A 13,180-nucleotide genomic window follows, 5' to 3' on the forward strand; every position below is an offset into this window, starting at 1 on the left:
AGGGTTTGAAAGGTATTGTGACTGTGTTATGAAGGTGCAGAGATGTACTGTACCTTTAAGAGAGTTGAAAAGCAAGCAAGAACTGACAAAGCACAGAGAGTCCTGAACAAAGTAATGATGTAACACTTGGTCGAAACAAATAGCTGCAGATGAGTTGCCATGGAACAAAAACAAATTCAAATCTGACCAATCACTTTAAATTATGCCACAAGATACCAAAATCCAATCAAGTTTGAATTTAGCATTTTGAGAATATTAAAACCAATGAAATGATCTAATGTTTTGGGGTATAATTATCAGACATTTTGAACATTTAGAAGAAAGAACTGCCAAAGACACCAACAAATAGACTGCTAATTGAAGAGTTCTCTGAAAGGGACCTGTCTATAAGAAGTTTGTGCAGCAGAACATCAAAACTGACCAAGAGAAAGTCTACAGAGGAAAATCTACAAAGGTCAATCGACAAAGCTGACTGGTTTTTGAAACGTGATTTTTTTTTGTAAATCTTAATTGGGACTTTTTTTGGACCAGTATTGTAGAGTGAGAGTTAAAAGATAGGTTTAAAAGAAGAGGTGTAAATAGTTGTTGGCTTTAATATTCGCTGTTGGACTTAAAGAACAAAATTGTTAATTTTTGCTTTAAATAGTGGTAGTTCTTTGCATCTTAAATTTTAACAGATTACAACACGAGGTGAACATTTTCGATGTGGCTAGTTTAAATTAGGAGAGGGGTTTACTTTATGTTGTAAGAACTATAACAAGGTCAACCAGGTCAATCTCATAGAATATAAGCTCCTTGATTGGGAATCCGGTCCAATCAGGGAGAGCTGGCTGACAGATATAAACAGAAGCATCAGAGATTCTGTTCACTCTGAGAGCTGACTCTGAGGGAGCTGGATCAGTGTAAGTAAAGGATGACTTGGTGACGGGAGTTATTTCAGAAGAGGTTCTCTTTTGTGGTGTCCTGCCTTTATTTACAGTATGGAGACAGGGCTCCATCAAAATCCTTAGTGAAAGAATCCCAGTAATGGCCCATTTAGTCAAAAGAAGGGCTCTTTCTGTCAATGAAAGGATTCAGACATCTATATGGTTTCATCTGGAAGATCTTAGTACAGTAGTACAGTGGGCGGCACGGTGGCACAGTGGTTAGCACTGCTGCCTCACAGCGCCAGAGACCAGGGTTCAATTCCCGCCTCAGGCGACTGATTGTGTGGAGTTTGCACTTTCTCCCCGTGTCTGCGTGGGTTTCCTCCTGGTGCTCCGGTTTCCTCCCACAGACCAAAGATGTGCAGGTCAGGTGAATTGGCCATGCTAAATTGCCCATAGTGTTAGGTTAGGGATAAATGTAGGGGTATGGGTGGTTTGCGCTTCGGCGGGTCGGTGTGGACATGTTGGGCCGAAGGGCCTGTTTCCACACTGTAAAGTAATCTAATCTAATCTAATCTAAAAACTGTTTTCATTTGCTGGACATTACTGGTATGGTTTCCTTGCAAAATATCTTCATTAAACCATATTTCTGAAATTAATGAAACAGATATTTTACCGAGCAGATAGTTCATTTCTTCATTTCTCATTCTGCAAGATCAGTTTGTTCTTAAATAATGTTTTAAGATGTATTTGGTCACAGGATGTGAGGGATGCTACACCAGTATTTATATGGTAGCTAAACTTGTTGATGACTTAAAGATAGGCAGGACATCAAATTGTGAAAAGATTGTAAGGAGATGACAAAAGGAATTGCTCAGGAAAAGTTGAATCCTCTTTTAGAATCACTGCAATCTCTATTGAGCAAGGTTCGCCCACTACGGCATGAGGGACAAAGTTACAGGATTTCCCAGCCGCAATGAAGGAACCGCGATATATTTCTGTGAGAAACGCCACTCACTCTTCAATAATTTCAGTCTGAGTTAAATTCCGAAGCAGGTATTTATTGAAGCATTCTTATAAGAATGGGTTCTGGATCAGTGGTGCTGGAAGAGCACAGCAATTCAGGCAGCATCCGAGGGATGCTGCCTGAATTGCTGTGCTCTTCCAGCACCACTGATCCAGAATCTGGTTTCCAGCATCTGCAGTCATTGTTTTTACCTTATAAGAATGGGTGTCAAACAAGTAGGCACACCCCAGAATTAAAGTAGCACATTTTTATACAATTTCTTTGAGTCTCTCGGTTCTTCTCCTTTTACTTTATTGGCTTAGCATGCAAAGTGTCAAACCTATCACAAGTATTATTAACTCTCTGCCTTTGTTCACTTCTCCCACTACTCTAAACCTATCGCCCCTTACTCTTGTTTGTTTCTTGCCTCATTATGACCGTTGATTGTGGTTTCTGTACGTGCTTGTGAAAGCAATACTTCTCCACCCATACTGAGCTTTATGGTTTTCACAAATCCTTTATCATAAGCTAGCCTTATATTTTTTACAAATCTTTTATCATAAGCTTCTTGTAGAAGCAACACTGACATTTTTCACAAAAACCTTCTCCACATTTCCAAATCAGGACAGTGTTCAGCTCGGAGGGGAACTTGCAGGTGGTATTGTGTCCATGGATCTGTTGCCCTTGTCCTTTTAGTGGTAAAGGTCATGGATTTAGAAGGTGCCGTCAAAGGTGACTTTCTTTAGGGCATCTTGTAAATGGTACACACTACTGTTATGGAACATCAGTAGTGGAAGGAGTGGATGTTGAAACGTGCTGTTTGTCCTGGACTGTGTCAAAGTTCTTGTGTGTTGTTAGAGCTGTACCCATCCAGGCAGGTGGGAGTTTCCCATCACACTCTTGAATTGTACCTACAGATAGTGGTCAGGCTTTGGGGATTCGGGAAGTGAACTACTTGCTATAGAATTCCCAGTATCTGACCTGCTCATGTACTCACTATGGCTAGTCCAGTTCAGTTTCTGGTCAATGGTATCCCACCCAAGACAACAATTAGTTCACTCAAAAAAGCAATGGAAATTTACAACTCCCTCTATGGCTACTGAAGCTGTTAACTGATGAAGACTGAGATTGGTAGTTTCTGTTCTTTAAGGAGAGGGGAAGGGCAATGGAAAGTGATGCTATTTCGAGGAGCCAGCGTAAAGAAGTGAAGGTATTTTTGTCATGATTCCTTTACCCAAGAGTGGATGATAATGCTACCCATCAGATGGGGACAGTACAGGGGGCTACAAGGTGAATGAAGATTGTGCTGCATTCCTGACAGTCTCTCATCCCCCAACATCTTAATCTATCCCGAGAACTGTCACTGTAAGGTGGCTAGGGTTTATTTTCATTAAAAGATGTCTGATGATAGCAAGGGTGCTGCAAAAGCCATTTTCAAGCCTGTCCATACAAAGCCAATCCTGACAATAAGGTTGTGGGGATTAGTCAGAATGCACCATAGTTATAAAATGTTAAGGAATCCCTATGAACCTGGAAGTAAAGGAGATCTGTGAGCTCATTTGGAATATATAAAGCATAAGAGAGAGAAGTGGGAACAGTGGCACCATAATGCAACCTGCTCCTAGACTGTATTGTAAGCTCCATCAGCAGATCTCTGAATGAACTATTAGAAATACTTTCCAGCACAGCTTGAAGTTCAGAATCCAATCATTTGCAAATTGCAAGAGTAAGCCATCGTTTGGAATATTTCCCTGACTGGGTGCAGTGTTTGACTACAACCAACCCTGAAAGGAAATCTATCTGAGAAACAATGAGGCAGTGGCTGGTAACGAGCGGTGGGCCACAGGGACCAATGCTTGGGCCTCAACTTTTTACAGTCTATTTACCTGCATGGTGGCTAAACCAGCTGATGATTTAAAGATAGGTGGGAAGTCAAGTTGCGATGAGGTCATAAGGAAATGAAATATAACGTAGCAATTTGTGAAATTGTTCACTTTGGCAAGAAGCATAAAACAGTAGCTCAATATCTAAATGGTGAGAGACTGCAGAGCTCTAAGCCGCAGAGGGATCTGAGTGTTCTAGTGCATGGAAGGACAGCAGTAATCAGCAAAGCTAATACAATGTTATCATTTACTGTAGGTGGCATGGAGCACCAAAGTAGGGACAATATGCTTCCATTCCACAAAGCATTAGTGAGACCAAATCTAGAGTGCTGTGTACAACACTGATCTCCTTATTTAAGGAAGGTTGTCAATTTGTCGGAAGCAGTTCTGAATTTTGCCAGACTAATACGTGGAATGGGCCAGTTGCCTCATGAGGAAAGGTTGCACAGGCTAGGCAGATATCCACTAAAGTTTACAACACCAATAGGTGTTTTGATCGAAACATATAAACTCCTGTGGAGTTCTGACAGGGAGCACGTTTACCCTTGTGGGTGGATCCAGATTGAGGAGATATTGTTGAAAAATCAGCACTCACCAAGTGAAGGCAGAGGTAAGGAGAGCTTTTCTTTCAGAGTCTCTTTGGAACTCCTTAGCTCAAAAAGATGGTAGAAGCAAAGCCTTTAAATATTTTTAAGGCAGAGATCAATAAATCCTTGATAAATAAGTGGCTTATAGGTTATTGGAGATAAGCAAGAATGTGGAGTAAACAGGTCAGTCATGATCTTATAGGTGAAGGGGTTGCGTTGCCTGCTCCTCATCTTTCTGCTACAGGGTTGTCAGTTTTCATATTCACTCTGTCGTAACTTCTAACCAACAGGACTGACCAAATGCCTCTGCTCATTAGCAACACTAATGGGTCACCTTATTGTCATGGAGAATACACCAGGGAACACTGTGCTTTTGTGAGCTGACACTTTAGAATTAAACAATGTGGCTCTCTTGTAGCTGGTAGAAGCTACACAATTCCAGGTCTTGCATCGTTCCTGAATTAAACAAAGTCCACCTCCATTCTATGGTCTCAAGGTAGGAACCTATTTCCTATACCACACATTCACAGGATCATGACATTCATTGTATTAAGTAGCAGTCTCCTCAGAACCCAGGGATGGGGTCAATGCGTGTGGGAAACCCAAACCCACTTGGTGCAAGTATTTTGTCAGACCTCAATCAGTGAGTGGGACTTCCCATTCCACTGATGAAGACTATTTAGAGTGGGAAAATTACCCATCAGCCACAGGCTCACACCAGTGTTACTGCTTCCAAGCAACCATGTTCCAAATCATAGCAAGTCAAATTGGGAACATCTCCCCTCACAGTTTTTACCTCACTCCCCAGTATCCTAATGGAGTATCGACTTCTATTTAAATCATTCAGTTCAACAAGAGACAGGAAACGTGTGTGTGAGGTTCCCCTTAGAGTGAGTAAAAACAGCATTCACTTACTTTATTCCTTTCCTCGTCACCACTTTTGCAGAAGTGAAGTTAAACACCCCCTCAAATCTCTGCAGTTTATACCAGTCCATTCTATTAAAAGCAAGTTAAAAAAATTAAATGACTCAGTTTTACTTAGTTTTGCAAGCTAAAATATATTCACAATAAAAATTAACAAAACAGTGTGAAAAGAGAATATTTATCACTTCAGCTCAGTACAAAACTAATACAGATAGGTCCTTACTGTCACAAGGACATCAGGCAAGAAAGAAATCCTTCAGACTGATGCCTTGACCATCTCATAACCAGTATTAATTGTCCAAGCGTACAGTCACAGCAATGTACAGCAGGGAAACAGACTATTCAGTCCAACTCGTCCATGCCGACCAGATATCCTAACCTAATCTATTCCCAATTGCCAGCATTTGGCCCATATCCCTCTAAACGCTTCTTATTCATATACCTATCCAGATGTTGTAATTGTACCACTTCCTCTGCCAGCTCATTCCATTTACACACCAACATCTGTGTGAAAACATTGCTCTTTAGGTCTCTTTTAAATCATTCCTCTCTCACCTTAAACTTATAGTTTTGGAACCCCCCCCACTCCAGGAAAAGACTTTGTCTATTTATCCTATCCATGCACCTCATGATTTTGTAAACCTCTATAAGGTCACCCCTCAGCCTCCGATGCTCCAGGGAAAACAGCCCCAGCCTATTCAGCCTTGCCCTATAGCTCAAATCCTTCAACCCTGGCAACATCCTTGTAAATCTTTTCTGAACACTTTCAAGTTCCCAAAACATCCTTCCGATAGGAAGGAGACTAGAACTGCACACAGTATTCAAAAGGTGGTCTAACCAACATCCAGTACAGCCACAAAATGAGTTCCCAACTCTTATACTCATTGCACTGACTAATAAAGGCAAGCATATCAAATGCCTTCTTTACGATCCTATCTACCTGAGACTTGACTTTCAAGGAACTATGAACCTGCACTCCAAGGTCTCTTTGTTCAGCAACACTCCCCAAGACCTTACCATTAAGTGTATGAGTCCTGCCATGATTTGCCTTTCAAAAATGCAGCTCCTCACATTTATCTAAGTTAAACTCTATCTGCCACTCCTCAGCCCATTGGATCATCTGATCAAGGCCCCGTTAGATTCTGAAGTAACCTTCTTTGCTGTCCACTACACCTCCAATTTTGGTGTCATCTGAAAGCATACTAACCATACCTCCTACATTAACATCCAACTCAGGGATGGGCAATTAACTCTTCCAAGGGGCCACATGAGAAACCTGAGTTGTGTTGGAGGGCCAAACCAACAATAAGTTGAACATAATTCTGTTCAGAATTAATTTTCTCCCATTGTAAAAAGTACTAAATTATATAGTTTTGCACTCAAACTTATAATCAAAAGAATAAGGATATTCTGTTATAATAAAGATATGAAATTGTGGAGGAGGTCAAATATAGAAGAAATAAACAGTAAAAACAATAATTTCAGTATTTCATTTTATTTTTAACATGTTAATCTCACAAACCAATAATGAAAAGTGTTTCATTATTGTTCAGTATTACAAACAACAAACAACTCTATACAAAAAGCAATAAGTGCTTTTGATGTTTTTCAGTTCATTTTACTTTTTTAGTGAGAAAACTCCAGTCTGTTTTGGGCTTGAACAAGTGCACTGAAATCTGGTTGAATGTCTGAGGTGAATATGCAAAGGACAGCTGAGAGGTGATCGTCAGTGATAGAGGATCGGTATTTGGATTTGTTGAACTTCATCACTGAGAATGTCTGTTCGCATATATAGGTAGATCCAAAGAGGACTAGAATCTTCTGAGCATGCCTCCTCACGTGTGGAAAGTTCTCTTCTTTGAGGGAAGAGTAAAAATCAAGCAGTGAGACTGACCTAAAGTACTCTGCCAGAAGTGTGTCAGACTGCAGCTCAATGAGTTCAAGCTGAACATCACTAGGTGCATTCTCCACTTTGCATGTAAATGGGGAAAAAATCACGTGCATTTCATTCTCAACCATCTTGAAGTCTTGGAATCGCCTTGAAGATTCACCATGCAGTGCTTCTAACATAGATGAGTACCTATGGAGGTGATCAGCTGAAGGTGCACCTTCCTTCAGTGTTGGCAAGTGGGTGAGAATGTTGTCCTCCATTTGGCTTGAGAGAAGCTGCAACTTTCTCTTAAAACCTTCACCAAGTTGTACATTTCATGCACAAAAATGCCCTTGCACTGCAGTTTTACATTTAGTTCATTCATAAGTGCAGTCACATCAACATCTGCATCTGCATCAGTCTGCATCTGAAAGCTGTGGAGTGCCATTCCCTTTCTTCACACAGAAATCTTGAATCACTTCTCTCAGGTCCCATACACTTTTCAGCATGTTGCCCAGGCTGAGCCACCTGACAGCTGTGTGGTAGCCTATGTCACGATGTTCAGTCTCATTTTCCTCCAAAAGCGCAACAAACTACCTGTGATTCAAAGCTCTTGCCCTGATGAAGTTAACTATATTAGTTACAACATCAACCACATGGTTAATTTTTAACACTGACTTACACAACATTTCTTGATGCAATGCAAAATTACCAATTTCTGTTCAGGGTCAATTTCTGTCACTTTATCCTGCATTCCCTTTAAGAGTCCAACATTTCTTCCCGTTAGATTTGGACAACCATCCGTTGTCACACCCGCCAGCTTGTCCCATTTTAGCCCAACGTGTCCAAACATGCATTTACTCTGTGAACAAATCATTACCAGCTGTTGTTACTTTCATTGACTGCATGGCTGCCCGCTCCTCCGTGATTTTAAAGACCATAGTTATCCCACGTACGAAGATGAGTAGCTGGGCTGTGTCACGTATGTCACAGCTCTCATCCAAAGCCAAGGAAAAAAAGTCAAAGTTGATCGCTCTGTGCTGCAGCTGAAGCTCCAGATTTCTCATGATGTCCCCAATCCTTCTCGTTACAGTGCGTCAGGAGAGGGGCACATTCTCAAAAGCCTCCTTTTTCTCCAAGCATATTAGTTCTGCAGAGTCCAACAAGCACTCCTTAATAAACTCTCTATCAGAAAACGGTTCACTGCTTCTGGCACTTTTGTTGGATATGACATAACTTGTCTTGGTGTGAGCTGACATTTTGAGGGCTAGCCACCAAGCCTCACTTTTAGCTGTTCACACATGCCGCGCAGATGCGTCCATACGTAAATAAAAAAAGCATCCTTTTCAAAACAAAAGCAACATAGTTGTATTGCGTGCATGGTGTAAATACTTTTTCATTTATGTTCTAATTTAAGATTGACCTCGTGCGGGACGGACAGGAATGACCAAAGGGCTGGATATGGTCCGCGGGCCGTAAAATGCCCAGGTCTGATACAACTCATATAGATAAATGATGAAAAGCAGTGGACTCAGCACCGATCCTTGTGGCACACCACTGGTCACAGTCCTCCAGTCTGAAAACCAACCCTCCACCAACACCCTCTGTCATCTACCTTCAAGCCAGCTTCTTAAATACCAGGCCACCAGACAGCCCATCACCCACCAGGCTGTCATCCAACTTGTTTTAGGCCTAATACCAGGAAAAGAATAAACCCTTTCCACAAATGTCGAAATTCCTTACATCAATTTATTTTGTTTCTCATTGATTAAAGGTTTGAAGTTTACTTTTGATTTCCAGAAGCCTTTAAATTTTAGCTGTTGTCCTTCGCCAATCATGACGATCTGAATTGTTGCTGCACGATGGTGGACAAGCGAAGGATTCAGACTAACTGGATAGCTTGTTCAAAGAAGGGCCTCAGTTCTAACGAGCCAAATGGCAGCTCTAATGCACCGTGTTATAATTCAAAGTTCAATCATTGAGAATGAGGACAACTCATCCAGCACTCCCACATTAAGTAATGGTGTGTGACTCTGTGCGTATGAGATTGTACACATGGGTGCCTGCGTGAGGGTGTGGGTGCATGCACATGCATGCATGTGAGCACATTAGTGTGCATGTATTTGTGTTCACGTGTGTTTATGTACATGCACATGTGTGCATGGGTCAATGACTTCTGGAGGTCGAAAAAAAGCAGGAACCTAAGCACTTGGATGTGATCTATATGGACTTCAGTAAGGCGTTCGACAAGGTTCCCCATGGGAGACTGATTAGCAAGGTTAGATCTTATGGAATACAGGGAAAACTCGCCATTTGGATACAGAACTGGCTCAAAGGTAGAAGGCAGAGGGTGGTGGTGGAAGGTTATTTTTCAGATTGAAGGCCTGTGACCAGTGGAGTGCCACAAGGATCGGTGCTGGGTTCTCTACTTTTTATCGTTTATATAAATGATTTGGATGTGAGCATAAGAGGTACAGTTAGTAAGTTTGCAGATGACACAAAAATTGGAGGTGTAGTGGACAACGGAGAAGGTCACCTTAGATTACAACAGGATCTTGATAAGATGGCCAATGGGCTGAGAAGTGGCAGATGGAGTTTAATCTAGATAAATGTGAGGTGCTGCATTTTGGAAAGCAAATCTTGGCACAACTTTTACGCTTAATGGTTGCTGAGTGTTGCTGAACAAAGAGACCTTGAAGTGCAGGTTCATAGCTACTTTAAAGTGGAGTCGCAGGTAGATAGGATAGTGAAGAAGGCATTTGGTATGCTTTCCTTTATTGGTCAGAATATTGAGTACAGGAGTTGGGAGGTCATGTGCAGCTGTACAGGACATTGGTTAGGCCACTGTTGGAATATTGCATGCAATTCTGGTCTCCTTCCTATTGGAAAGATGTTGTGAAGCTTGAAAGGGTTCAGAAAAGATTTAAAAGGATGTTGCCAGGGTTGGAGGATTTGAGCTATAGGAAGAGATTGAATAGGCTAGGGCTGTTTTCCCTGGAGCATCGGAGGTTGAGGAGTGACCTTATAGAAGTTTATAAAATCATGAGGGGCATGGATAGGATAAATAGACAAAGTCTTTTCCCTGGGATTGGGGGAGAAGATATAGAAAAGATATAAAAGTGACCTAAGGGGCAACGTTTTCATGCAGAGGGTGGTACGTGTATGGAATGAGCTACCAGAGGAAGTGGTGGAGGCTGGTACAATTGCAACATTTAAAAGGCATCTGGATGGGTATATGAATAGGAAGGGTTTGGAGGGATATGGGCCGGGTGCTGACAGGTGGGACTAAATTGGGTTGGGCTATCTGGTCGGCATGGATGGGTTGGACGAAAGTGTCTGTTTCTGTGCTGTACATCACTATGACTGAGACTCTATGACATAAAAAACAGAAGCAGGAATAGACCATACAGGCCTTTAGCCTGCGGTAATGTTCAATATGGACATGGCAAATCTTTTACCTCAGCTCCCTATTACCACCCTGTCCTCATATTCCCAGATTCCCTTTCTATGGAAAACTCCAGCAACCTCAGTGTTAAAGGTTCTCAATGACTGAATAACCAGCCCTCTGGGTGTAGAATTCCAAAGATTCAGCACCCTCTCAATGAAGAAATACATCCTCATCTTAGACCTAAATGACCCATCTCCCAATTCTGTGACCCCTAGATAGCTGCTGGGCTGTCCAGCTGAGGAAAATAGCCATCAGCAGCTAAGAAACAAAATCGAACCTCTAATCAGTTAATAGTATAGAGTCAAACAGCACAGAAAAAAGATTCTTCAGTCCAACTCATCCGTGCCGACTAAACATCTCAATTTTTATCTCGTTCCATTTGACAGCATTTGGCCCACAGCCCTCTAAACCCTCCCTATTCATATACCCATCCAGATGCCTTTTAAATGTTGTAATTGTACCAGCCTCCACCATGTCTTCTGGCAGCTCATTCCATACATGTACCACCTTCTGCATGAAAATGTTACCCCTCAAGTCACTTTTAAAATCTTTCCCCTCTCACCTTAAACTTGTGCCCTCTCATTTTGGACTCCCCCACTCTAGATAAAAGACCTTGTCTGTTTCCTCTATCCATGCCCCTCATGATTGTATAAACCTCTATAAGGTCACTCCACAGTCTCTGACACTCCAGGAGAAAGAGACAAATGTGTCTCTCATCCTAAGTCATTCCTGAATTAGTAAAAACCCAAAGACCATGGGTTTAAATTTGTGCTAGCAACCAGTCATGATTATTCAGTATAAATATGACATTTGTTTTGTCCCTTCTGAATAAAAAGCACAAAGAATTTAGAAGCACATCTCCAATGGGAGTGCAGAGTTATAACTGACAAGCACAAAAGTTTCAAAGGACTTGGCTCATATACTTTATTACAAAGAGAACAACAGACCTATACATCTGAGCAGAAGTTTGCAAAACCGTAAAGCAAAAACATTGCAATAGCTGTTATGGAGCAGACCGGACTCCCTCAGTGTGTTAAGAAGCGAGCCCAATTCTCAACATCAAAGACTGACATGCTCCCGCATCCCTTAAAATTATAATTTCTTTACCTGCTTCTCCTGCTGAGCAAACCTTAACATGCAAATAAAGGTTCAAGACGATCTGGTACTTTGTTCTCAACCAACACCTGAGCAGATTGTACATTCTGGTGCAGTTTTTTAGTTTCTACTGCAACCACGTCAACAAAATTCACTGGCTTATCCTGTTTTCCTGCATCCATCTTTTTCTAAACCACCAACACTGTCGACTTCATGTGGCCTACTTTATTGCAGTGAAAATAAACAGAGCTTTTTTACTTCTCCTTCCCCATCATGGGTTTCCTTTTTACCCTGGGGAAAGCTTCTTTACTATCTTCAAGGAGATTGACTTTTCCCTCACCACCTGAGTTTTCTTTTCCCCAATTTCTATCCCTCATTGTTGCTGGAAATTGTTGCTGGAAGTCAAACTTTAATTTATGGACCAACTCATAATGATTGGCCATTTCAGGTGCTAATCTTGCCTTTAACTCTCTGCTCTTCCACATGAGTTCTCACTACCTTAGGAAGTGAATTTTTGAACCCCCTCAAAATAGCCATCTCTTTAAGAACAGCGTATGTTTGATCTATTTTCAATGTCCGTTATCCACCCACCAAAATTACTTTACCGGATCATTTCAAGCTCAATGTAGAGTCCCTCCTTAGATTCCTGAAACTTTGTCTGTAGGCTTCTGGTACTAACTTATTTGCACTTAAGTTGGCTTTCTTCACCTCCTCATGCACCCCAGATTCCTCCTCTGATAGTGATGCAAAAACTAGCCCTATCTACCAACTTTGTATGGATTAACAAAACATGGCCACTGGCCACTTCATTTGTTTAGCCACTTTCTCAAATGAAATTTAAAAAAAGCTTCTACATCTCTCTCGTCGAAGTTAGGCAATGTTGGACAGATTTAGATAGATCCACGCCAGGTCTTTCACTATGACGGTTTTGCTCATCATCACTATCCTCCTCACTAAGCCTACCTTCTACCTTCTACCTTAACCCTATTTCTGAAGTTCAAACTCTTTCTCTCTTCCTGTTTTTCTTCTCCCTCTTTCTCCTGCTAAGGGCATCCCTCTCCTTCTCGTTTTCTTCTGCTTTTAATCATAATTGAAACTGTTTCATTTCCTTTTCTCTTTCTTTTTGTTCTGCCAGGGCTATTCTTTCCTTTCCTTTTGCCTCTAATTCGAGCTGCTTCATTTACAATTACATTTTAGTCGCTTCCAAAGATTCCAAAGGAATTTCCAGCAATTTTAAATGCAGTTGCCTCCCCTTTCCTCACAGACCCAGGGAATCCCAACTCCAGCTAGTCTGCTAATTCCAACAGCTTCACCTTGCTCACATTTTGTAAAAATCCGGAAGTCACATCTTGCACCCACAGGAAACACCTAGTGTCCAAAAGAGTCATTACTACTCAAGTCACACCTTATTTAAATCAAACGAATCCAACACCCAAAACTAAAGGCACTAACGCCTACCACTGCTGCCTTTGAGGCCCACAATCCTAAACCCAACTTGAAT

At 41.5% G+C, this 13,180-nt stretch overlaps 1 protein-coding gene across 4 annotated transcripts in view; it reads right to left on the reverse strand.

Annotated features, from left to right (window-relative positions):
• The window catches only part of mppe1 (metallophosphoesterase 1), a 58,922-nt gene that overhangs the window by 20,755 nt on the left and 24,987 nt on the right, over positions 1-13,180 (reverse strand). For all 4 annotated transcript variants that reach the window (XM_043687745.2, XM_087986704.1, XM_043687744.2 and 1 more), the window contains one exon: positions 5,258-5,338. In XM_043687745.2, coding sequence (XP_043543680.1) covers positions 5,258-5,338 — 81 coding nt within the window. The remainder of the gene's footprint in view (positions 1-5,257; positions 5,339-13,180) is intronic.

Source organism: Chiloscyllium plagiosum, unplaced genomic scaffold, assembly GCF_037043375.1.
Source record: "Chiloscyllium plagiosum isolate Xiang-an unplaced genomic scaffold, Cpla_swu_hap1 HiC_scaffold_4, whole genome shotgun sequence".
NCBI classification, from domain to species: Eukaryota; Metazoa; Chordata; class Chondrichthyes; order Orectolobiformes; family Hemiscylliidae; genus Chiloscyllium; species Chiloscyllium plagiosum.